Source organism: Wickerhamiella sorbophila (assembly GCF_002251995.1).
Source record: "Wickerhamiella sorbophila strain DS02 chromosome Unknown contig9, whole genome shotgun sequence".
NCBI classification, from domain to species: Eukaryota; Fungi; Ascomycota; class Dipodascomycetes; order Dipodascales; family Trichomonascaceae; genus Wickerhamiella; species Wickerhamiella sorbophila.
The window spans coordinates 1-23,735 of NW_020193998.1; the positions used below are offsets into that span (position 1 = coordinate 1).

A 23,735-nucleotide genomic window follows, 5' to 3' on the forward strand; every position below is an offset into this window, starting at 1 on the left:
TCAGGGTTTACTAGCAGTAGACCTCTTTCGACAGTCGCGTCCACCAGCTTTACGTACTTTCTGAGTTCTTTCAAAAACGATTGGCCGCCCCAATACAGATCGCCAGAGTCCGAGAATGGCTCGAAACTCTCACAATTCCGCTTTTGCTCGTTGACTGTACTCTCAGACTCCAAATCGTGGAAAAACAGTGCTGGTAGCGTCACCTGGGTTCGCGTGTAGAAAAGCAAAGAGCCCCACCACCAGCCTAGAGAGGGCTGGCGGACCTGGATAGAAAACAGGTCTTTGACTGCAATTGAGAAGGCATGAGAGCTGCGAGCATTCAATGGCGGTGGGGAAACCATCACCCTGCTTGTTTCGGAGATTGCGCCCGATTCAGGATCAAGATCTACCTGCACATAGTTGTCAAAGTCATCTTTGGACTGCCGAATGAGATATTCAGGGACCCAGCTGAGAAGAATGTCTAGATCTGAAGCACCGTCTGGCCTGATAAGTGCTAAATAGCCAGCAATGTTGTCCTTGGACGAATTTTGAAGGATGTATATAGACTTTTGATTTGCAGTAAAGCAGCTGTACTTTACTGGTGTCCATCAATAGGAAGTGGCAAGACAGAGGCTTGGGAGGGCTAGGGCCATGATGATTTAAACTGGTGCAGTGGCTGCTGCATAATTTGGATAGTTTGCCTGGGTCCGGCCAGCGGCTTCTTCAGCTTAGGGGTGTCCTGCAAAAAGGAGGCCCCCGAGCCTGCTTGCTCACATTTAAATCACCGTACTTCAAGCTAATTCAGTCCCTAAATTTCAAACTATCCAAATTATTGCAGCCACTGCACCAGTTTAAATCATCATGGCCCTAGCCCTCCCAAGCCTCTGTCTTGCCACTTCCTATTGATGGACACCAGTAAAGTACAGCTGCTTTACTGCAAATCAAAAGTCTATATACATCCTTCAAAATCGTCCAAGGACAACATTGCTGGCTATTTAGCACTTATCAGGCCAGACGGTGCTTCAGATCTAGACATTCTTCTCAGCTGGGTCCCTGAATATCTCATTCGGCAGTCCAAAGATGACTTTGACAACTATGTGCAGGTAGATCTTGATCCTGAATCGGGCGCAATCTCCGAAACAAGCAGGGTGATGGTTTCCCCACCGCCATTGAATGCTCGCAGCTCTCATGCCTTCTCAATTGCAGTCAAAGACCTGTTTTCTATCCAGGTCCGCCAGCCCTCTCTAGGCTGGTGGTGGGGCTCTTTGCTTTTCTACACGCGAACCCAGGTGACGCTACCAGCACTGTTTTTCCACGATTTGGAGTCTGAGAGTACAGTCAACGAGCAAAAGCGGAATTGTGAGAGTTTCGAGCCATTCTCGGACTCTGGCGATCTGTATTGGGGCGGCCAATCGTTTTTGAAAGAACTCAGAAAGTACGTAAAGCTGGTGGACGCGACTGTCGAAAGAGGTCTACTGCTAGTAAACCCTGATGTGGCAGACAAGTTGTCGTTTTCACCGGCCGCCGCTAAGCTGGTCACTCCTCAACCTGGAGACGACAATATCGCGAAACTCTCAAAAGCATGGGAAGACGCGAAATGGGGTCTAATGGAGAAGCTGGCCGCTGTGACAAGGTTTAGTCGTAAGGCCGGCCAGCAGGTTTTGGATCGCACTCCGGCCAATGTTAAAGCCATGCTAAAAGTCCCCGAGGTCGAGCAATTGAGCAATGATTTCGACAGTGCTCGAATCTATTTGGCTGAGTGGGCACTGGGAATTGCTGAAAACTCTGATCCTCGTTACGATGTGGTTTGGATGGATAGCTACGACGATCTCATTTCGAGTATAGGCGCTACAGATGAAGAGTACGACGTCATAAGCCTGGCTGCCTCAGTAGAGAGACGCAATCCTGTCACTTTAGAAGAATGGAACTCGTTCTTTGACCTGTCAGGCAGATTGTGTATCACTCAAACCGAGGTTCTTGATCGTATTTTCCATGGTGGACTCGAACCAAGTGCCCGAACTGAGGGTTGGCTCTTTTTGCTCGGCGTGTATCCATGGGATAGTAATGCAATTGAGCGGCATTCTATTACCTCTGAAAAGCGCAACGAATACTATCGTTTGAAACGCCATTGGTGGGACGATACTGAGCGTCAGAACAATGATGAGTTCTGGAAAGATCAAAAACACAGAATCGAGAAAGACGTGCTAAGAACTGACCGCCAGCTTGAAATCTTCGGTCAAAGCGATATTCCCCATCCAGATCCCGACAGCAGGTTTGCCAGTCAGGGTGCAAACCCGCATTTGGAACAGATGAAAGATATGCTCATCACTTATAATGAGTACAACGAAAACCTAGGTTACATTCAGGGTATGTCTGATCTTCTCTCTCCTCTCTACGTCGTTCTTCAAGATGATGCTCTTGCGTTCTGGGCGTTCTGCCAGTTTATGCGCCGGATGGAGCGCAACTTTCTCCGGGATCAATCCGGAATGCACGATCAGCTCAAAACCTTGGAGAGCCTTGTTCGCTTCATGCTCCCGCAGTTATTCGAGCATCTCGAAAAGGCTGAAAGTACCCACTTTTTCTTCTTTTTCCGCATGCTGCTAGTCTGGTACAAGCGAGAATTTGAATGGGATGCTGTTCTTAGGTTATGGGAAGTGCTCTGGACTGATTTTTACTCTTCTCAATTCCACTTATTCTTGGCACTGGCTATTCTTGATCTCAACAAAGAGGTCATCATGGCCCAACTGCATCACTTTGATGAGGTTCTCAAGTACATCAACGAGCTCGGTCAATCTCTGGATATAGATGTGGTTCTTATGCGTGCGGAGCAACTGTTCCAGAGGTTTTCGAATACGATTGACTTGATTGATCGTCGTCGCAAAGATGGCCAGCATGCTGTGCTTCCCAGTGTTCCTGATTCCCTCAGGCAATTGCGCGATCGCAAGATCGTGGAAGTTCGGGAGTCTGCTCGCCCTGAAGGTGCGACTGGTGGTTAAACTTGAGATATAACTTAATTTATTTCGTACACTTGATATGTTTAACTTGTTTTTTGTTTTTGTTTTTGCTTTTGTTTTGTTTTTATTCGGTGGGTAGGCTGGTTGGACGGTTTCTCTCTCAGTGAGTTTTCTGCCGTTTCGAAACCTGTTCCTTGGATTGATCCTCTTGACCAACAGCCGCGGCTGCTGCAACAGCGGCTGCTGCCGCTGCGGTTGGGTGGCCCGATCCCAGGCTAGCACCGTGCGAGCTCATATAGTTCTGTACCTGAGCAACCGAGGCGCGGTGACGATCTTCTTCACCCTCAAACAGCTGTTTGTACGAGAACTGGCTCTCTCCACCCTGCCTATTACGTTCGACTTCACGACACACCTTCAAAGTGCTTTGCAGAATATTGTTGTAAGCATCAATGAATGGATATAGTGTTTGGTTGTGGCCAGCACGATCCGTTAAAGAAGAAATTTCGACCCGCAGAGCATCAATGAGATTAGCAGTAGTGGACTGTTGATTACCGTCATTATTAGAAGCCAAACCCGCCGTAGCATCCCGCAAATGCTCGCTAATGAAGCGATCTGGGTCATCTACGTCCAGAGTTCTGCCAATGAACGTAGAAGTGTCGAAATCATCTTCAGGTCCTAAAGCTGAGGTTGTAGTGTCAAGCATATCGAAATCGTTGGTATTCAATGTTGAAGTCTCATGCTTGAGCTCCAGGACACGGCGATTGAAAGCAGCCTTGTCGGCTTCGGGAATAGGGCCTTCTGCCCATTTGTCTTTTTTGGTTTCATCAAAGTGACCAGACGAATCGAGTTTATAAAGGCGACGGTATGTGACCACCTGCTGGAACTTGCCATCGGAGGCAGCCGGGTGCTTATCTTCGCCGTCCGAGTTATCAGCTTCAGCATTGTTGCTGGCAAGGTCGTCTTTTGATTCAGAGCGAGAAACGGATTTCACCTCTTTAATAGAATATGATTTGCGGACTTCACGTAGTTTATGCTTGAGCATTTCACGTTTGCGAGTCCCTTTGTATGCAGTGTAGATATAGCCGACTGCATTCTCGGTCAAGCTCACCATCCAATGACGGAACATTTTTTCTTCTGCCTCAGAGTACCGCACTCGGCGAGAGCTCTGGCGAACATTACTTGAAGAAGGAGCATTTGTTCGCACTGGTGGTTGCGATGAATCGTTGAGACGACGCACGATACGCTCTTCTACGCGTTCATACCAATCCTTGTTCATCAGATAGCGCTGGCGTTCTAGATCCTGGTGAGTATGATGTTTGTTGAGCGTTTTGAGTTTGTTGGTGATCTTTTTCGTCAGTTCCTCGGGACCAAGCACTGAAACATACGTCCATTTCTCATCGCGAAACACCCGGTCGATGGTTGTGGCCATTGCCGCATAGGTGCAGCGGGTGCCAATACGACCCATTACACGCAGAAACAGGGTGCGGTCTGAATTGTCGAAAATGCGAGCGTTAATGAGCTCTACTTGGTCTGACATAGGCCGAACGGACTCCGAGGGTTCTAGGGACTCTGATCGGTCAGTTTGGGCCCCGCCATGGTCGCTCGACAGAGACACGTCGTAGCTGTCGTTCAAAGAGCTTCCTGAGTTAAGGTATCGCATACTTTTAGTGCCTTTTTGGTATTATTTGCCGGCAAACCAAAAGGGGGGGTTGGAGGGTTGCTGGTGGGGGCGTTAGGCGGTGGATCCAAGGGGTGAATGGGTTGATAAGGGTGCTGAGCTAAAACTTTTTTTGTCCTGTAATCCCCCCTGCTCGTGGACGGCCCGGCGATGTGTTTGCTGAATAAGCGGCTTGGTAGATTCTGACAGGGTAACCCTGCTGAAAGTCAGACTAATTAGGGTAATTTACTTGCATGGGATCGGAATGCATGGTTGAGAATTGCCACAAGGGCTTTTCGCAGATGAACAACTCGGACAAGCTCTCGAAAACAAAAATTGCGTAAATCAGCTAGTATTCATTCGTCAGATTATTTTTTAAAACCCATCCTACCCCTCTAACCGCCGTATAAATCACGATATGGAATTCAAGGGTAAGGCGCGCACGCGTCAAAATTATAAATAACGCGACCGAACGATCCTGCAAGGTTTTTTGTTCTTCCTTTACGCCCCATCGTAACCATGTTTGTATACAAGCGAGGTAAGTTGCTCCCGAAACACTGTTTCAACGTCCCTGATACTAACCTTTAGACGGTCGTAAAGAAAAAGTCCAGTTCGACAAGATCACCGCCCGCGTTTCGCGTCTTTGCTACGGCCTCGACCCTCAACACGTCGACGCTGTCCACATCACGCAACGTATCATTAATGGCGTTTACCATGGTGTTACCACCGTGGAACTCGACAATCTTGCTGCCGAAACTGCCGCGTACATGACTACCGTTCACCCGGACTACGCCATTCTTGCTGCTCGTATTGCCGTGTCCAACCTGCACAAGCAGACAAAGAAGGTGTTCAGCCAGGTCGTTGAGGATCTATACACATATGTGAACCCTCGCAACGGTAAGCTGTCTCCCATGATTTCGGATGAGGTGGCTGAGGTTGTCCGCAAGCATGCCGACGAGCTCAATTCTGCTATCGTGTATGATCGTGATTTCAACTACAATTACTTTGGTTTCAAGACATTGGAACGTTCTTACCTGCTCAAACTCAATGGCAAGGTTCATGAGCGTCCCCAGCATATGATTATGCGTGTTGCATTGGGTATCCATGGTGCCAACATCCCTAAAGTTCTCGAGACTTACGAGCTCATGTCTCAAAAGTATTTCACTCATGCCTCACCCACTCTCTACAATGCTGGTACCCCTCAGGCCCAGATGTCATCGTGCTTCCTGGTTGCCATGAAGGACGACTCCATTGACGGTATTTACGACACCCTCAAGACCTGTGCCCTTATTTCGAAATCTGCTGGTGGCATTGGCCTGCATGTCCACAATATTCGTGCCACTGGCTCTTATATCGCTGGTACCAATGGTACTTCCAACGGTCTGCTCCCTATGCTCCGTGTTTTTAACAACACTGCTCGTTATGTCGATCAAGGTGGCAACAAGCGCCCTGGTGCCTTTGCCATCTATCTCGAACCCTGGCACTTTGATGTTTTCGAGTTCATTGATCTGCGCAAAAACCATGGAAAAGAGGAAGTCCGTGCTCGTGACTTGTTCTTGGCCCTTTGGATCCCTGATCTGTTCATGAAGCGCGTCAAAGCTAATGAGGATTGGACCCTTATGGACCCTAACGAGTGCCCTGGACTTTCTGATGTCTATGGCGATGAGTTTGAGGCTTTGTATTCCAAGTACGAACAGGAAAATAAAGGTCGCAAGACCATTCCTGCTCAGAAGCTTTGGTATGCTATCCTTGAAGCTCAAACTGAGACTGGCAACCCTTTCATGTTGTACAAGGATGCTTGCAATCGTAAGAGCAACCAGAAGAACCTTGGTACCATCAAGTCCTCTAACTTGTGCTGTGAAATTGTCGAGTATTCTTCTCCTGATGAGGTTGCCGTGTGCAATTTGGCATCAATGGCGCTTCCCTCGTTTGTTGAAAGTGATGACAACGGTACGTGGTACGACTTCAAAAAATTGCATGATGCAGTCAAGGTTGTCACTCGCAACTTGAACTGTATTATCGACAAGAATTACTACCCCGTTGAAGAAGCCCGTCGCTCCAATTTCCGCCACAGGCCTATTGCCTTGGGTGTCCAGGGTTTGGCTGATACCTTCTTTGCATTGCGCTTGCCTTTCGACTCTACGGAGGCCAAGCATCTCAACATCCAGATTTTCGAGACGATTTATCATGCTGCTCTCGAGTCTTCCATTGAGCTCGCTCAAGAACTTGGTCCTTACGAGAGCTACCAGGGCTCTCCTGCAAGTAAGGGCATTCTCCAGTACGATATGTGGAATGTCACTCCGACTGATCTGTGGGACTGGGACACTCTCAAGGCTAACTTGGCCCAACACGGTATCCGCAATTCTTTGTTGGTTGCTCCCATGCCCACAGCTTCCACCTCTCAGATTCTCGGCTTCAATGAGTGTTTCGAGCCTTACACCTCCAACATTTATTCGCGCCGTGTTTTGGCTGGTGAGTTCCAGATTGTCAATCCTTACCTGCTGAAGGACTTGGTTGAGATGGGTCTTTGGAACGACGACATGAAGAACCGTCTTATCGCAAGCGGAGGTTCTATTCAGCACATTGCTTCTATTCCCGACGAAATCAAGGAACTTTATAAAACTGTTTGGGAGATTAGCCAAAAGACCGTTATTGACATGGCGGCTGACCGTTCTGCTTTCATCGATCAGAGCCAGTCTTTGAATATCTACATTCAGGCTCCTACGATGGGCAAGCTCACCAGTATGCACTTTTACGGATGGCAAAAGGGCCTCAAGACTGGTATGTACTACTTGCGTACCCAGGCAGCTTCGGCTCCCATTCAGTTCACTGTTGACCAGGAGAAACTAGCACTGGAAGAGACGAACGTTGCCAGTCACAAGCTGTCTCGTAAGAAGTATATTCCCCGTACCTCAATCAATGATCTGGCGGGTGACATCTCTCGTGTCTCTCTTGATCAGGACGAGTCTACTGCTAATACTACCCCCGCTGAGACCCCTGAAGCTGAGTCTACTGCTAAGCCTGTCGTTACTGAGAACACCGCTACCCCTAAGCCCACTGGCGAGGTCAACATTTTCAGCGACGAGGTTCTTGCATGCTCCATCAACAATCCCAGCGCTTGTGAGATGTGCTCCGGCTAGGCCCGTTACGTTTTGATAGATAGCTTTGAAAAAAAAAGCTTTTCTTCTTGTTAGTTATGAATTTGATATGCTCATATATATGTTACACATGCCAAAACTAATAAATGAATCTCATGAAAGGGCACACTCGATGTCATGACTTTGTGGGTCGCTTTGCGGCAGCTATTGGCGAACTGGGCGAAAACATAGACGAAATGGTGGGTCTTCTAAACAGTTTGCGTCCAGGGACGCTCCCAGCAGTGCTCTTCGATTTTGGTTTGTTTAGGGTTGTTTCTGACCGGTTCAGGCTGCCAACAACCGTGGATTCAGAGCTGTGAATAGACATGCCTGAGCTCGAAAGCTCATGGCCAGCGAATGTCTCTCTCCGTGACATTTTGTGAGCTTTTGATAACTGCTGAGCAATCTCGAGCTGATCGTAGATATATCCAAGTTGTTGCTTACCTTGGACCATCTTTGGCCTTTGCTTTCGCATACATCTCACTGCCGCCATTACAGGGTCTTCGTGGTCGAACCACTCAATGACATCGATATCGTTGGGCTTTTCCTGGAAGAATTCATCTGAAAGGACAATCTGCGATGGTCTGTTTACCAAAACTGGTCCGGATTTTGCTGATCCCGCGAGAAGAGGGCCTGTCTTTGCTGACCCGGCTAAAACAGGGCCGGTTTTGGCTGACCCTCCTACAGACGACGCTGCAGTGCTCAACGAAGTTAGATCTGTGCTTGTTGTAGAGTTCGATTCGCTCAAATCGCCGCCATTCGTCAAGAAGCCGTTTCTACGGCCGTTCATAGCAGTTTTGGATGCTTTGAGAGCAGAGCTCAATGAGGAAACTGTGATGGCTGGGACGTCTGCGACTTTTTTGGAGCCAAAAAGGAGCATACGGGGGACGCTTCCTCTACAGTCATCGCTATCATCGGCAATGGCTGATTCGGGCGCCGGGGTGTTTTCTTCAGTCGAAGCTTCTTCGAGGACGTTCAGCGGTAGATCACTTGCGCGCACTGACTCGTATAAAACAGAGGATCTTCGCCTTGACGATGGATCTGGAATTTCTGACTCACTAGGTGTAGATGATGCAACAAACGAAGGACTCCTCTGGGCAATGATCGAAAGAGGGTTGAGGTGGCCGGCGTCTATGGGGGTAGTCGTATCATGATGGTCTCTCTCGCCATCAAAGGGTGAGTTTTTATCAGTAATCTCCTTGATATCTTCTTTCCACACTGGAGAAACCTTTGGGAAATTAGGCAATCGGATATCTGTATCAACCTTGGACAGCAAGGCATCGATAGCGATAAAAGTACCAGTCCGTCCAATGCCAGCCGAACAATGCACCACTAAAGGTGCACCTGGGTTTTTGAGGGAATTGTTGACGAGTTGAATAAGTGCCCGGATATCTGCATCAGCGTTGGGTTTGGAATAATCCAACCAAGTATTATAATAGAGATGGTGAATAGTGTGAGTGGGGTGGTGTGGATCGTCAGGAGTGAGCTTGAATTGAGAATAGGTGTAATGCTCATTCTCCGATTTCTTTTCCAGCTTGAGATGAAGCCCGAACTCAAAGTCGCCCTGTTCTTTAGCATAGAATGTATCTGCATTTTTGTCGGAGGGCCAGTATCTGGCACATTTTTCAACAACATGCTCGTAAACCGGAGTGAGCATGACCACAGTGGCAGGGTCGCCACCATATGCGTATACCATTTGCCAGAAATGTGCAGAGGTAGAGGCGAGCGGGCCCTGGCTAGCAATATAGGTGTGAGCACCCAGCTGGATCCACGATGCATTGATGTAATCGTTAGCGCCGTCATTTACCGGCAGTCTCACGCGGGAATGGTCCCAAGGAATAATATTCGAATAGCGGTTGCGGTCTTTGTTGTTTGGATCAAGACCGATTTGGCGAGACCATTCGGGGCCACATTTCCCGCCGGTTCTGGCATGCTCCTCTGCTCGTAAAATATTGTAGCGTCTCTCCAGCTCTACATCGCTCAATATATGGCAATCGTCGTTCATACTGGAGCCTTTGGGACTAGGCAATTGAGAATATTTGGGGTCAGATCGGCATGAAGCCTTTGACGAATTGAAGAGCCCCATGGCTAGTGCTGTGTGACTACAAGCAAATAGACGAGGTTCGGTTTGTGTATTTGCGCAGGTAAACAAGCTACTGCTGTATGATAGCTCGCAATGCTGGAGGGAAAAAAATGCTCGTCCGCCTTTTGTGGGAGGAGAAAATTTACAATGCGGCCTGGTTAAAAAGTCTTTAACAGTGCTGAAACCTGTTCGGCACAAAGCTTGATGACCCAAGTATGGTATTTGATCAAAGTTTGCCAAGAACTCAGTACGTGGATATGCTGAGATGGAGGCTTTTAGGCGATCAGTTGGGTTGTTGAAAAGCAGCAGGTCCCGGGAGGTTAACTGTCTCACTAAGCTCGCCACGAGGCAGGCATACCCTCGGGCAAACGCAATTAAAGGCATGCACAACTTACCCGATCACACAACTGGGAGCAAATAAGCGGGAGACAGAGCGGACAATTCAGTCCATTGAATAATTACGATTGCAAATTATTTCAACTAGGGCTCTAAAATGTCTTTGTCTATAGTTTTGCATTGAAGATAAGAGGGCCTGAACCCCTGACGTAAGCTGATCAATGCAAGAAGCTGCTAGTGAGAGCCAGCCTCAACCCTGAGTCAACTGGGGTCATCGGGCATGCTGTACGCAGTCGATAGCAAGGCGCCAACACATCTACGTGGGGTTATGGTGCCAGATAAGCCGGTCTAGGCTTGGATAGCGTGTTTTCTGCAAGATCAATCTTGGCGTACTGGTTTATGGGGCGTACGCGTTTGTTCAAAACCCCTCACTAGTCAAAAATTTGGCCACCTGGATAGCCGTCGTTGCGGTTACTACCCTAACATCAGCACCCCGATTAAAGGCTGCGACTTCTAAACGGGTGTATGATCTGTGAATAGGACGAGCTGCAGTCGAGGACTGCAAGTCGAATGATTCAGGTCGGAGTCCGCAGAAACCTCAGACCTAGCCTAGATCGGCTGTTCTGGCCAGAAATATTTCGCGTGTGAAACGGCCGCCGGTGCTCTGGGACAAACCCTCGCTGCTCGGCCATGCGGCTTGCAACAGCTTTCCGGTCATGCGATCTTGTCTTATGAGCTTTGGACATCAATTCTTGCCGGGTATACCGGATCAGTCCGCACTTATAATTTAGGTTGTGAATTCGCTATCAAATAGTTTTTGGCGCTGGTAATCAGAAAAAAAAGTGCTCGCACGTGTTGCTTCGCCAAGAACTCATAAGCTTCCGAAGTGCATCGGTTAAAAAAACCGGCATACCACAAAATGCTGGGTATGGATCATTTACGTAGGTCCCAAATAAGGTTTTTGTTTCATATAGCCCTATGTATACCAGGAGTCCTCTCCGCGAACCTTCTGGCCGAGGCCTTCGGATGATGTCAGCTGGTCCATCAAAGGAAGCGCTGTTATTAAGTCAGGTAAAAACCAGTCCTGAACGTTTGACAAAAAAGCCACAATGATCAAGGATACTCAGCTCTCTGATCTCGTGGTAGTGCTTGGTGTTGCTGCGCTCGTCTTAATATTTGTGTTCCACTACATTTCTCAAAATGCCGCGGTGAAAACAGACTGAACTCTCTGGAACCGCTGGGACGCGGCCCGGCCAAAATCATGGTTGTAAAGTCGATTGCTCGAATCTAAAATAGTCCTGCTTTGCGCTGTACTGTATCCCGTGGCCAACTTGGGCCGCTTTACTTGTCTAACTAGATCAATCTCATGTTCATATTTACTAAACGTCTTTATTCATCTTACCATCCACCAAGCCGTCAGCTGGTTTCTGCAATGTGGCGAGAGAGCATACACAGATGGCTGGTCAAACAGTTTTTGGCCAGTCCGAGGTTCCACCAGGTCGTCCGAATGTTAAATGGTGAGGGATACACGGCGGCCCATGCCCCGGATTTGGCGGCAATGCTGAGACTGAAGCACCAGCAAAAGCTGATTCGAAAACGCAAGAGGGACAAGTTTTGGCAGTTTTTCAAAGAGGAATTGTGGCACGAGATTGTTCCTCGGAAAAAGTGACTGTCTCGCCCCTGAACGCCCTTGTGTGGTCAAAGCCTCCGGATCAAAGCCAGTTTGTCCGACCTAACCCACTCCCCATCAGGCTGAAAATTATCTGATGCAGCGGTTGAGGTGGTTTTCGACAGGGGCTCAGATGTTGGCCGCTAAACCTGCGACAAAACCAATAAAACGGTCCGTTCCGTATTACATCAAGGGTTCCTGGGACTTGAGCGGCGCCACTGAGCCAGTGAAGCCAGCGGTGAATGTTCCCAAAAACTGGCGCAAATCGGACATAGACATGTGGAAAAGGCACATGTTTGCCCTGAGAGAAAAGTTCCCAGACGGCTTCAAGCCCATTAAACGCCTGAGCCGGGAAAAAATCGAAGAGGTGCGGGATCTCAAGCGGGCGTTTCCTGAACTCACCAACGACGATTTGGGCATGCGATTCAAAGTAAGTCCTGAAAGCATTCGCCATGTTTTAAAGTCCAAGTGGAAGCCAGACGCTAAGGAGCATAAGAAACTACAGGCTCGTTGGAAACGGCGAGGTGACCGTCTTAAAGATGTTTGAGTCTTAAATATTTATTTGTGTACATACCTACAGAGCAAGCAGTGCGCCCTTGAACGACCGAACTTCGCTTCTGAATTCAGCCACAGTACTGGATTTGGCTTTAGCATTCGAACTAGTGCTGGAGTAGCCAAATGCGACGTCTCTCATGTACTCCTCTAAACTCTTAATCTCATCAAGCAAGCTTTTTTCTGCAGCAGAACACTCGTCCTTTAAATCATTTCGCTCAAGTTTATAGGCACCCGAGGAAGCTGTCTTCCCAGTGCCTCGCTTTTCAGTCCGAACAAGAGTGTCGGCATATCCGTGTTTGATCGAATGAAGAGAAGGGGGGTCTTTAAGTGAGTGCTCCAGCTCACAGTTGAATTTGACCAGCTTGTATCGCACGGCTTGCGCCAACTCTTGTCGTTGAGCAGTTAATTGTTCGAACAGCGGCTTGACAATTAGCTTCGACAGGAGAGCCATGAGCGCCGAGAATCCGCCAAATACGTACACTACTGCCAGCACATGTTTCAGCTGAAGTGGCAATTTGCTGTTTGGCAACCTCCCCGTGTTCTCTGGGAAGACCAAATCCAACGCCATCTCGAGTGGGGTAGAAGTCAAGGCAGGTTAGTCAAGATAATTCAGCTTACCGACATGACCACCAAACGGGTAGTGCTCAAGTTGCCGGCCGAGTCGCCCAAAGCCAGACGGCGCCGAGCAGTGAGTGACAGCGAGAGCGACGGAGAAGGCGGCGGTGGCGTCTCGTTGAGTAATGACGAGGTAGACGTTGATGAGGTCGACGACGACGAGGAAGACGACGAGGACGAAGACGAAGACGAGGAGGAGGAAGAGGAGGAGGAAGAGGAGGAGGAAGAAGAAGAGGAAGAAGAGGAGCCCGAAGAAGAGATTGATGATGAAATGGAGGACTATGCGGAAGAGGAAGGCGAGTTTGAAATGGACTCAATCGACATGTCGCGCCTCACCGCAAGACAAAGGGCGCGAATCGAAGATAACGACGAGGGTCCGCCTGTATTCCCTGATCTCACGAGTATTGATATGCCGTCAGCCCGCAAGAAAAAGGTGCTGAGCGTAGAGGAGCAGCGCATCAAACGGGCCGAGCTGGCACGTCGACGAAAGAACCTCAGCGAGCGCAGGCTCGAGGAGGAAAAACAAGATACACTAGACAAGCTTCTGAAAAAGAGGGCCGGCAAGACGCGCAAAGGCGAAAGCGACGACGCCAACTTCGTGTCTAGGTCCCGTCTTTTGCCCCCACATCCCGCGATGACTTCGTGGCGTTCTGCGCAAAACTCGTTCACGTTATCAATGACCAGCGAAAGAGCTGCTCTTTAACTTGCATATATTTAATTAAATTCAACTATATCTTTCACAGTTTCTTTGTCCCTTCTGCCTAGTAAGCTGACATGGAGGCACGAGATCTCGCGCCAGCTCGAAGCGACGAGGTGCTCGACCTCAATGAAGCAATTATACAGAGCGTATACGAGCCAACGGTGAGCGGTTTCTGCGCTGTTCCGGCCCATTACCTCATTCTCACTCAATCAGGGAAGCCAGTGTATTCACTAAACGGCAGTGAGGTGGAGTATGTTGAATATTTGGCAATTACCCAAACGCTGGTGTCTTTTTTTGCTGCGGACAACCAGCTTCTCAAATCGTTCAGATCCAAGAACACGACTTTTGTTTTCCGGGTGGTTTCTCCATTGATTCTTGTGGCCATAGACAAACTGCACCGCTCCGAAACCCAGCTGGGCCACCAATTGGACATTCTGCATGCTCAAATTTTGTCCACATTGACCCAAAACCAACTGGAAAAGGCTTTCACAAGCCGCCCCAATATGGACCTCCGCCCCTTGTTGGCCGGCACAGAAGTTTTTTTGAATGCCCTGGCTAAAGACATGGCCTCGGGAGATCCTGTTTGGTTTGGAGCTTTAGAAAGTTTGGAGCTGCGCAAAACAACCAGACTGGCCCTCAATTCGATCTTGGTCGAGTGTCGAACGCCCAACATGCTTTACGGAATGATCGTCGCAGACAAGCAGCTTGTGGGCGTTGTCCGCCCCAAGAAACACAGCCTGCATCCAGCCGATCTTTATCTTTTGTTTAGCATGCTATTCAATACAACTGCTTTCGACGAAGGTGAACACTGGGTTCCTATTTGTCTTCCGAGATTCAACCCCAAAGGCTTTCTGTATGCCTACATTCATTTCTTCACCAAATCAGCAGCATTGGTGCTACTCTCACCCGACCGCACTGCATTTTTTGAGTTGCAGCAGGCCTACACAAACATCATGGAGCAAATCAACAAACAGAACTTGTTGTTGCCTCTTCAACAAGCAGTCGAGAGGGGAAGGCGGCCTGCAGACAGCTTGAAAGTGCCCGAGATTTCGCACTTTCTTTACAAGTCGCGAGCAAACGTCCAGTACATCCAATCTGATTTGCAGTCGCTAGGAGATCAACAGACCCTGCTGAAGCTCGCCTACTCGCAATTGCAAGGGTACATGCACGACAACAAGCTCCGAATTTGCCACGCCCGGTACCCCCACCATGTTCTTTTAGCATGGCAGACCCCAGCGTTCGAATTGTACTGCGCAGCAAAGTCGTTGAATAAAACCGCATTGAGCGAAGCAGTCCGCAGAATACTTATTTGGGTCCGTCGCCACGAAGAACGCTTATTTATTACTGCTGGTGCTACATTCTAAGCAAATACTAGTACAGATTTGGCGCAAACGATCCACCAACCGTAAGGGATCATCATCGGCAACTGGGTGACTCTTATCTCGGAAGCATGTGTACTGGAAGACTACCGTTCGTGAACCCTAACCTTGTTATACAAGATTAAGCCGAGACCCGCGGTTTATATAAACGGGAGTATTCCTATTTGTTGCCACGCACAAAAATTGTTGAGGATTCCACAAATGAATGCAAAACTGCTAACGCCCCCGGATGAGTGGGCGTCACCAATGGTAGAACGAGAAAACAATGAACAGGAGCTACTAGGAGCCGCTAGGATGCTGACCGTCAAGTACATGGAGAGCTACGATCCAAGTCATGATCAACACCATATTGATCGCGTTGTGAGAATGGCAGAACGACTTGCGGGCCAATTCAATGTCATAGATAATACGGTCACCGTGCTGGGTGCGATGTTTCACGACATTGTGGACCACAAATACGTCAGTGGCCCCTTGGTCGCTGAGCGCATTGACACAGTTACAAAGCTCATGGCCGATTATGGTATGAGCAACGACCGTATTGCTACTGTATTAAAAATCATTCGGAATACTGGTTATTCTATTGAACGAAAGCTGAAAAACAGCGGCAACTGGACCGAATGGCACGAAACTTGTCGTGAGTACCATTGCGTCCAAGACGCCGATCGCTTGGATGCAATTGGCGCCATCGGGATCTTTAGAGTAGGCGGATACGCTTGCATCAAAGGTGAACCGCTGATCAGTCCAAATGCAACGGTGATTTCCGCTTATTCCCACTTCTTCGACAAGTTGCTCGCTCTTCGCAAAACACTCAAAACCCCTTTGGGACAGAAAGTCGGCGAACGCCGTCAGCTCATTATGGAGCAGTTTGTTGCCGCTGCGCAAAGCGAGTACGAGCTCTGGGATTTCCAAGATATCCCGCCGCAAGAATGCGGTGTTATGGGCGAATTGGACTAGATTCACCCTCCCTGGTTTTTGTAGACTATTATAGACCTTCTGATTATTTATATTAACTTGATATATCTCCCAAACAGTGATGTAAGTGAAGTGCCGGTTTTTTTTTTTTCCTTTGTCATTATGCAGTTTTCGGCAGAAAATAGCCAACTGCTTCAGAGTCTAGTGGCTGTGATACGTAGCGCGAGCCAGCTGAATGCTCAAGATGTTGGCTTCATACGCACTCTCGATCGAAAGCTCAAGAATTCGAGCGTTGAACAATCTCAAAGACTACTAACTCTGATCAAGAGGCTCATTACGAGCGCTACAGGTGAAGAGGTTCAACTGTCCAATGTAGCCGATCTCACCTCCAAGTGGAACGCCGTCGACAGGGCATTTGATGTACTTTTAGACAAAGCTTCTTATGCGCTTTCAGGTGAATCAGACTCCCGTCAATCAACTCCTGTTCCGTCGGACGTCCAAACCCATGAAAAATCTTTGGCCAAACCCCAGGAAAGTTTTGCACACGACGTCGATAACTCCCCAGGACCTTTTAAACCAAAACTTATAAGCAAACCACATGCAATTGTTGGTTTGGAGGAATCTACCCAGCTAAAAGCGCCAGATTCTGAGCACCCCAAGGAATGGTATGATCAGCCTTACAAAACCGAGATTGAGAAGGTACAATATCCAAAAGAGGTCTATGAAAGCCGAGAACCAACAATGTTCCGAAAATGGAGCGAGACGCCGTTATCGTTCGTGGATACCCCCAAGCAGGTCAAGAAAATGGTGTCTAAGCTTGCCAAATGCTCTGCTATTGCCGTTGATCTCGAACACCACGATTTACGCAGTTACATGGGTCTGCTCTGCTTGATGCAAATAAGCACGGAAAAAGAAGACTTTATTGTCGATACCCTCAAACTACGCACGGAACTGCAGGTTTTGAACGAGGTGTTTTGCAACCCCAACATTGTAAAGGTGTTCCACGGCGCCTATATGGATATACAATGGTTGCAGCGTGATTTGGGCGTTTACGTTGTGAATCTTTTCGATACATATCATGCATCGCGTGCTTTAGGTCTCGTAAAGCACAGTCTTGCCTTTTTGCTGCAAAAATACGCCGATTTTGAGCCCTCGAAACAGTACCAACGGGCTGACTGGCGGGTACGGCCGTTGAGCCAAGAACTAATCGATTACGCCCGTGCCGATACACATTTCTTGCTCTATATTTATGATAACCTGCGCAATGAGCTTTTACAGTCTGGCAAGCTTGAGGATGTATTGCGTGATTCCCGTTTAACTGCTGCAAAACGCTACGAGAAACCAGGTCAAGGCTCAGAGCCAGGATGGCTCAAACTTGCTGTAACAAATTCCCTCAATCCCCAGCAGGCCGGTGTCATGGCTAAACTATATGAATGGCGCGATGCAGAAGGTCGCAAGGCTGACGAGTCTCCAAATTATATCATGTCTAACGCTATTCTTATAAGCCTGTCCGCTCTCCACCCTACATCCCCTTCAGGAGTGATAAATATTGGAAGTCGTGTTCCTCCTCGGGTTCGTAATGATGCACAGGCGATCGCTGATGTGATTGCAGATGCTTTGAACCACCCCATCGATATTCTTGCCTTTGCTCCTACGCCTGACCCCCAACTTGACCTGTTTTCCGAAAAAGCACTCAACGAGGTCAAGAAGCTGCGCATGGCCAAACCACTTATCTATTCCGAGGCTGATCGTGAGACAAAACAGCCTCCCACTGTATATCTCGGCGTTCTTAAAATCGCTGATTTGCCCAATTCTACAAAGGAAGAGGCCGATAGCGCATCGGAAGAGGTACCCGAGGTGGATGAATCAAAGTCCTCAGTAGAGTCCGAATCCGAGTCGGTCTCTGAGACAGAGGTTTTAGTCGCACCAAAGTCCCGGAAACGCAAAATTCAGGTTGTTAAAAATCTTAGTGAAGTCAACTTGCAACCAAACTCATCTAATCGTCACAAACTTGAGGATCAGGAAGCGTTTGACTTTGAATCTGCTGAACCTATTACTCAAGAACGCAAAACTCCGGCATTCAGGCCATTTAGAGGAAAAGATAATGGACCTAGAGGTGCCCGTGGTCCCCGCAGGGTCGCTCAAGGGCGCTCTAAGACATTTAAGAAGTAGTTGTCAAAAAAAATATAAATAAATAAGGCATATCTACAAAACGGGCTCGTTCACTTGATCTTTGGGGTGCGGAACACCGACAACACCCCATTGGACACCAGTCACTTGCTGCAAGCGGTTCAGAATGACTGACATCGGAGTAAACAGTCCAAACTCTTTCATCTCACCGTCATATGAATGCAACATTCCAACTACACCGAGACCATGCTTGGCTTTCGTCAAAATCCACGCACCTGAGTCACCTCCAGTTGCAAACACCGGTTGATCACTGTTTACAACAAATTCAGAACTCTGGACCTTGCCACTAGACCAGTAGACGATGCGGCTGATACTGGTATTACCGTTAGTATATCTCGAGGTCGAGCCGTATTTGAAAACGGATAACCCGGGCGCCGTTTTTTCCACGACTTCGCTGACAGCCAAATTGCAGAACATTAGACCAGGATCGTACTGTGACAAATTCAAATCGGTTCCCAAAGTATTCCTGCATTGGAACTCATTGTCGCACTTGATAATGGCAATATCCGAAAGCATGCCACCAACCACAGTGCGTTCGCCCCAAACAATCGGCCCCAGCTTCGACGGGGGCCGTTTTTCAAGCTCAGAAATAGCATTCTGGTAACCACGGTACTCTAAACTGTCCACTTCGTGCTTATTGCGTTCATCAACTAAAGCTTTTCGGAACATCTGAACCAGGACAGGCGATGGCACAAATGCATTATTGTCTTCAGTACCGGATGCGTTGGTGTTAGAGGACGTAGTGTTCAAACATACATGTCCGCAGGTGATAGAAAATGTGTATCCTTTGAGGTCATCATCTTCATCTTCTATAAGAGGGTACAGGTATCCTCCAAGGGTTCCTGAAATTGTTCCTGCTCGTTCTGAGGCGAGCGACATTGACATTGGCGGCTTCATATCGCTGCCAAGCTGTCTATATGGAGGAACAATACTACCAAAATCACCAGCGCAAGTTCTCAAATAGTCTATGCGGCCATAAGCGTGGATCGAAGGCATAACAGACTGTAATGCCGCAACAGAGTCAAAGATTGACTCGTCGGGCCGAGGAATACCGAAGCAAACTGTAGCAACGGAAAACTTGGGACTGAACCCGCGTAACACTGGTGCGACGTACGCGCCTTCTTGCTCAACAATAGAGCCGGTAGGTGACATGTACAGTTTGCCCATGAGTTGACCTACCAGATCATCGTGTGGGGTCTTCCTGATACCCAAAGCCCAGTTACGGGGTTGAGGTACTGCGCCAATGTGCATTTCAAGCAATCCCAGAGTAACACCCAATTGGTAGAGAGCTCGCAAAAGATTACATTTGGCGCTGCGAACCATGGGAGCTCTAAGCAGATTGTCTGATACTCCAAGAACGCACCTTATGATTAGGTTCAATTCATCGGAAGTCTCAATCGAGACCGCTGGAGAGTCCTTTTCCAAATTCGGAAGGCTGGAAAAATCATTCATCAGTTGAGCCATAATTCCCGAAATACGGGGCGCAGACGTACTGTCTGCTGAATGAAATAGCATCTCAAGATTGCTTGACAGACTTTTCAATGAAGTCGCTAAAGAAACGGGTGCCTCAAGTTCCTTGGGCGGCAGCTCAAAAGTACTTTTCGAAGCCGCAGAACTCGGACCCGCTGTTTGACGGGTATAGGATCCTTTTAAGGAGTCGGGTACTGAACAAGGAGCGGTCATTAGAGGCATTCCCATAGTAGTCATACTGGCAACATCACGAGTTTTTGTTTCGACGGGCGAGGTTGGGATGGCTACTGAAATCCTTCCATGAGATTCAGACAGCGAGCTGGACTCCATGACTCTAATACGTTCCTCAGCAGCACGCTTCGACATACCACCTGATATGGAAGATCCTATAGTGGACTGGGCTGTGGATCTTGTTCGTTTGGAGAAGAGAGACTGATCTGCAAATGACGATTCTTCGCTGTAAATTGAGTCTGCCCGCTTGGGTTCTGGCAACATAGACAAAGCCTGCGTGAGTTTTGATGGTCCAGGAGCATTACTTGTTGATGGTATCGTTTGATTAGTTTGGAAAAAGGATGTACGACTCTCAACCGACGACAATTGGCCTTCTTGGCTGAGGGGCGCATATGAGCCTGCATCAGCGACGTTACCGAGTTCGGGCATCGCTACACTGTCCTGAGTAAATTCAGCAGTGTTTCTGTCCACCGGGTCGTCTTGTTTCGACCCACCGTCTTTAAATCGGCGCAGCACTCGACGCATGGTAGAAAGTCAGCTTTTTCTGACGCGCGGCACCATATTCTGTAAGCGAAGCCCTGCACAACCAGTGCCGTGGGAGCTCAGCCTCTGCCATTAAAATGCCCACTATTTGAGAAAAAACGTGAACGATACATGTAATTAGCATTCTGGTATATAGAAACTCTCTGTTTAAAATACCAGTATGGTCAGATTTTGATTTCAACAGCGTCAAAAATGTGCCGAATGACATATGCGCAGGTTAGGTATCTAGTGCCGTACCTGAATTTGTTGGACCATTGTATTTCAGCATTTTATTGAAAAGAACGTCAAATAAAATACGACGCTATCACTTGTGTACACTTCAAAGGCACATATTCGAGTGATTTTTCTTCCTTCATTTGAAGCATATTGCGAACTCTCCAGTTTTGATAGCCCCGCCATAGTCGAGGATCTGCAGTCCGTGGATGACTGCCGCAAGCAAGAAAACATCGCGGCGGAAATACGCTACCATACCTCACATATTGGCATGTTTTTGGAAACTAGGATCAATGACACCTCTATTTTACCCTAAATTACCGGCCAGGTTTGAGAATGTTGCGCAAATTTGAAATATTCTCCAAGTTTCGCTTGATCGGGTTCATGCACGATAAGAGCCTATTCACGTAGTGCCCCTTCTCGATCGGGCACGAGGACATGAATGTTCACATATTTGTGTACCCTAAAGGGTTTAGTTGATCATTTTAGTATTGGTTAATTAAGAAAAGCAACAGAGCGTCTTAGATAAATAGAGCACATTATTTTCCAGGCTTGGAGATCTCTGAGGAGTTTTCAGTCACTGCCTCTCCAACAAGGACCTCACCTAGATCGGCAGATTTGTCCTCTTCTTCTTGGGCCTCAGCGATCCATTGCTTAACTTTGTAGGACTGCCCTGTAGAGTCCCAGTATATACCCCGAACAGTTTCGAAGATCCCTTGGCGGGATTCCCAAAGAGGCAGAATTCCTACGAGACACAAAGAGAGGAAAAGCCAGATGATACCGACGACTATCCAGCCAGTGAAGAACTTCTTGGAAAAAATATAGCCCGTGCCATACATAGGCATGGGCCATAAAATAATAAAGGCTAATACCGTGAACACAGAAATGATCTTGGCCCATTTGGAGTACTTTTTCAGTAGAGCCTCTTCTACCTCTGAGAGGTTGTGGTGGTGTGGATCCACTGGCTTATGGGTGCTGTTTCCGTACTTGTAGGCAAGCTCAGCTTCGGTCTCTGGCATCATCTCGAAAGGCGCCATCTCAGCTTCAACGTCACGCACCGAGTGCAGCTCCTTGAGCTGATTAAAGTCGTAGTTGTCGTTGCCCCAGATCAATTGACAAACGGCAATAATAAGTGCCGGTGAGCAAAGAGAGACAACGTTGCCAGCCAGCATGGGATAATCGGCACCAGAGGTCTCAACAGTAACTACGCCATTGCTTAGTGTTGCAGTAACGACCATCCAAGTAATGATACCAAACGCCATACCAACTGGTGGAGCAAGACAAGCGGACCACTTGTTCATGCCCTTCCAGAAAATTGTAAGGCACGCGGGCAGAACAGCTGAAGAGATCAGCACGCCCATCAACAAGTAAAGGTAGCCCATGGACACACCACCGTAGTGGAATCCGATTGAAAGACCAACCATGGCACCCGTGAACAATACAACAGCAAGGTGTGTGCACCAAATAAGCTGTTTGGACGTTGCCTTCTTGTTGATATAGCCTTTGTAAATATCATAGGTGAGAATCGAAGAAGAAGCGACCATTTCAGCGGACATTGCCGATGTAACTGCCATAAAAAGCATCACTAAACAGGCCGCAGCACCATTTTTACCGAGCAATGCGACAGCGGTATTGGGTAGCGTCAGCCCAGCGGTAACATCAGCGGCCGACATCTTATTTGGGTAAGTAGGCCATGCAGGCGTGTTTTCGAGCGCCAGACCGGCCAAACCCATAGTTGTTGCCGTGAGCCAGGGAATAGCGAACCAGGCCAAACCTCCAAAGACGTAGCCAGGAAGGGCGGCTGCAGGTGAAGCGGCAATGGCTTTGTTCCAGTAGCCATTATCTAGAAACACTGTTCCAAAATTACCAGCAAGGTTAATTACCAGGAAAATGCCACCGAATTTAGACTTCATAGTGAGGTATGATCCCTGTTCGTTTCCCGCGACAGGATTGGTTTTACCTAACTCCATGATCATTTCCCACAGCCGACCAGGAGAACCCAAGTGGGGACTGCTTGTATAGACACAGAACACAAACACAAAAATGATGACAATCATTACAACGGTGTGGATGTAGTCTGTCAAAAATGTGGCTTTGAGTCCGCCGAACAGTGTGTACAACATCACACCGAGAGGAAGTAAGAAAATAACAGCAACTGGATTCATACCTGTCAGGCTGATAATTGTTGCTGACCCTCCTGCTAAAAGCATCGACGTGACAAGAATATTGCAAGCAATTGCAAAGAACATAAATATGAAATGTGCTTGGGTGCCATACCGGGTTTTGATGACCTCAAGGTAGGTATGAGCTCCAGGGGCTTTTCGTTTTAGTTCGATAGCAACTGTTGCAAAAAGAACAATTTGCACCATAGCCCCAGCAGCGTACCAAAAGGGTCCTGAGATGCCATTCTTGTAGGCTTGGGTGGTAGACTGAAGAAGTGTAGCAGCCCATGTCCAAGAAGAAACGACAGCAGAAGCGATGAGACCAGTCTTCACACTTCTACCTGCAGTAGCGAACTCCTCGGAGTCTACTTTTTCCCTCTGGTAACGACGTAGGGCAGCTGTTATTGCAATCATACCAAAGGCAAAGGCGAATCCAACGCCAACTACAATTCCATAGCCGGCACCTTGCGCCAGCGGATAATGTGTTTCAGTCATGCTGTTTATTGTATGTTTAACAATTCTAAACTTACCTTATATATGTGTGTTTCGGAGCATCACTATATGCTAAGATATGCAAGGCCGATGGAGCTTTGAAGTCAAGCTCTCGCTAACTACTCCGCCTGATGGCAGCAATCTCGCGCAACAAAGCGCGTCGGTGGCTTGTCGTATTACTTAGGGAAATAGGAAAATCAGTTTGCTCCACCAAATGGTAACATCCCTGTGCCAGTTACGCCTGATATTCGAGGCACCGTACTATGCAGGTAAAGCGATTATGATAGTGGTTAGGGTCCTTATCTTAGCACGAGTTTAAGATTGTCGTGATCATACCACGAGCTGCATAGTATTGTTAGCTAGGGGTATAGGATAATACGTACCCTTGGTATGCGGCCGGGTCTAGTTTTTTTAAATGGTGTTAAAATAGTGCCTGTGTTGTGTGCCTACCTTGTTAG

General features: G+C 48.0%; 14 protein-coding genes across 14 annotated transcripts; 8 read left to right on the top strand and 6 right to left on the bottom strand.

Moving 5' to 3' along the window:
• B9G98_01801 (hypothetical protein) lies at nt 1-588 on the bottom strand (the record flags this gene model as incomplete). The annotated part of the gene is made up of 2 exons (XM_024808358.1): nt 12-515; nt 574-588. Coding segments are annotated over 2 exons (519 nt in total), but the record flags the coding sequence as incomplete, so codon positions are not given.
• Nucleotides 589-884: 296 nt separating this feature from the next.
• B9G98_01802 (GTPase-activating protein GYP7) lies at nt 885-2,975 on the top strand (the record flags this gene model as incomplete). The annotated part of the gene is made up of 1 exon (XM_024808359.1): nt 885-2,975. The coding sequence occupies one exon, from the start codon at nt 885-887 to the stop codon at nt 2,973-2,975; it is 2,091 nt and encodes a 696-aa protein (XP_024664127.1).
• Nucleotides 2,976-3,093: 118 nt separating this feature from the next.
• Nucleotides 3,094-4,593, bottom strand: B9G98_01803 (hypothetical protein; the record flags this gene model as incomplete). The annotated part of the gene is made up of 1 exon (XM_024808360.1): nt 3,094-4,593. The coding sequence occupies one exon, from the start codon at nt 4,591-4,593 to the stop codon at nt 3,094-3,096; it is 1,500 nt and encodes a 499-aa protein (XP_024664128.1).
• Nucleotides 4,594-5,043: 450 nt separating this feature from the next.
• Nucleotides 5,044-7,798, top strand: B9G98_01804 (Ribonucleoside-diphosphate reductase large chain 1). The gene is made up of 2 exons (XM_024808361.1): nt 5,044-5,128; nt 5,179-7,798. Exons 1-2 carry the CDS (start codon nt 5,110-5,112, stop codon nt 7,728-7,730), a joined length of 2,571 nt encoding a protein of 856 aa, XP_024664129.1. The 5' UTR covers nt 5,044-5,109; the 3' UTR covers nt 7,731-7,798.
• A 65-nt stretch (nt 7,799-7,863) lies between these two features.
• On the bottom strand, nt 7,864-9,813 carry B9G98_01805 (Tyrosine-protein phosphatase 1; the record flags this gene model as incomplete). Its single annotated transcript, XM_024808362.1, has 1 exon — nt 7,864-9,813. The coding sequence occupies one exon, from the start codon at nt 9,811-9,813 to the stop codon at nt 7,864-7,866; it is 1,950 nt and encodes a 649-aa protein (XP_024664130.1).
• Nucleotides 9,814-11,512: 1,699 nt separating this feature from the next.
• Nucleotides 11,513-11,815, top strand: B9G98_01806 (hypothetical protein; the record flags this gene model as incomplete). Its single annotated transcript, XM_024808363.1, has 1 exon — nt 11,513-11,815. One exon carries the CDS (start codon nt 11,513-11,515, stop codon nt 11,813-11,815), a length of 303 nt encoding a protein of 100 aa, XP_024664131.1.
• Nucleotides 11,816-11,912: 97 nt separating this feature from the next.
• B9G98_01807 (Required for respiratory growth protein 9, mitochondrial) lies at nt 11,913-12,362 on the top strand (the record flags this gene model as incomplete). Its single annotated transcript, XM_024808364.1, has 1 exon — nt 11,913-12,362. The coding sequence occupies one exon, from the start codon at nt 11,913-11,915 to the stop codon at nt 12,360-12,362; it is 450 nt and encodes a 149-aa protein (XP_024664132.1).
• A 27-nt stretch (nt 12,363-12,389) lies between these two features.
• B9G98_01808 (hypothetical protein) lies at nt 12,390-12,938 on the bottom strand (the record flags this gene model as incomplete). The annotated part of the gene is made up of 1 exon (XM_024808365.1): nt 12,390-12,938. One exon carries the CDS (start codon nt 12,936-12,938, stop codon nt 12,390-12,392), a length of 549 nt encoding a protein of 182 aa, XP_024664133.1.
• A 54-nt stretch (nt 12,939-12,992) lies between these two features.
• Nucleotides 12,993-13,688, top strand: B9G98_01809 (Ino eighty subunit 2; the record flags this gene model as incomplete). The annotated part of the gene is made up of 1 exon (XM_024808366.1): nt 12,993-13,688. One exon carries the CDS (start codon nt 12,993-12,995, stop codon nt 13,686-13,688), a length of 696 nt encoding a protein of 231 aa, XP_024664134.1.
• A 71-nt stretch (nt 13,689-13,759) lies between these two features.
• On the top strand, nt 13,760-15,049 carry B9G98_01810 (Vacuolar fusion protein MON1; the record flags this gene model as incomplete). The annotated part of the gene is made up of 1 exon (XM_024808367.1): nt 13,760-15,049. One exon carries the CDS (start codon nt 13,760-13,762, stop codon nt 15,047-15,049), a length of 1,290 nt encoding a protein of 429 aa, XP_024664135.1.
• Nucleotides 15,050-15,265: 216 nt separating this feature from the next.
• B9G98_01811 (Uncharacterized protein YpgQ) lies at nt 15,266-16,018 on the top strand (the record flags this gene model as incomplete). Its single annotated transcript, XM_024808368.1, has 1 exon — nt 15,266-16,018. One exon carries the CDS (start codon nt 15,266-15,268, stop codon nt 16,016-16,018), a length of 753 nt encoding a protein of 250 aa, XP_024664136.1.
• Nucleotides 16,019-16,138: 120 nt separating this feature from the next.
• B9G98_01812 (Exosome complex exonuclease RRP6) lies at nt 16,139-18,148 on the top strand (the record flags this gene model as incomplete). Its single annotated transcript, XM_024808369.1, has 1 exon — nt 16,139-18,148. The coding sequence occupies one exon, from the start codon at nt 16,139-16,141 to the stop codon at nt 18,146-18,148; it is 2,010 nt and encodes a 669-aa protein (XP_024664137.1).
• A 33-nt stretch (nt 18,149-18,181) lies between these two features.
• Nucleotides 18,182-20,392, bottom strand: B9G98_01813 (SPS-sensor serine protease component SSY5; the record flags this gene model as incomplete). Its single annotated transcript, XM_024808370.1, has 1 exon — nt 18,182-20,392. The coding sequence occupies one exon, from the start codon at nt 20,390-20,392 to the stop codon at nt 18,182-18,184; it is 2,211 nt and encodes a 736-aa protein (XP_024664138.1).
• Nucleotides 20,393-21,162: 770 nt separating this feature from the next.
• Nucleotides 21,163-23,280, bottom strand: B9G98_01814 (Urea active transporter; the record flags this gene model as incomplete). Its single annotated transcript, XM_024808371.1, has 1 exon — nt 21,163-23,280. The coding sequence occupies one exon, from the start codon at nt 23,278-23,280 to the stop codon at nt 21,163-21,165; it is 2,118 nt and encodes a 705-aa protein (XP_024664139.1).
• Nucleotides 23,281-23,735: the final 455 nt, after the last annotated feature.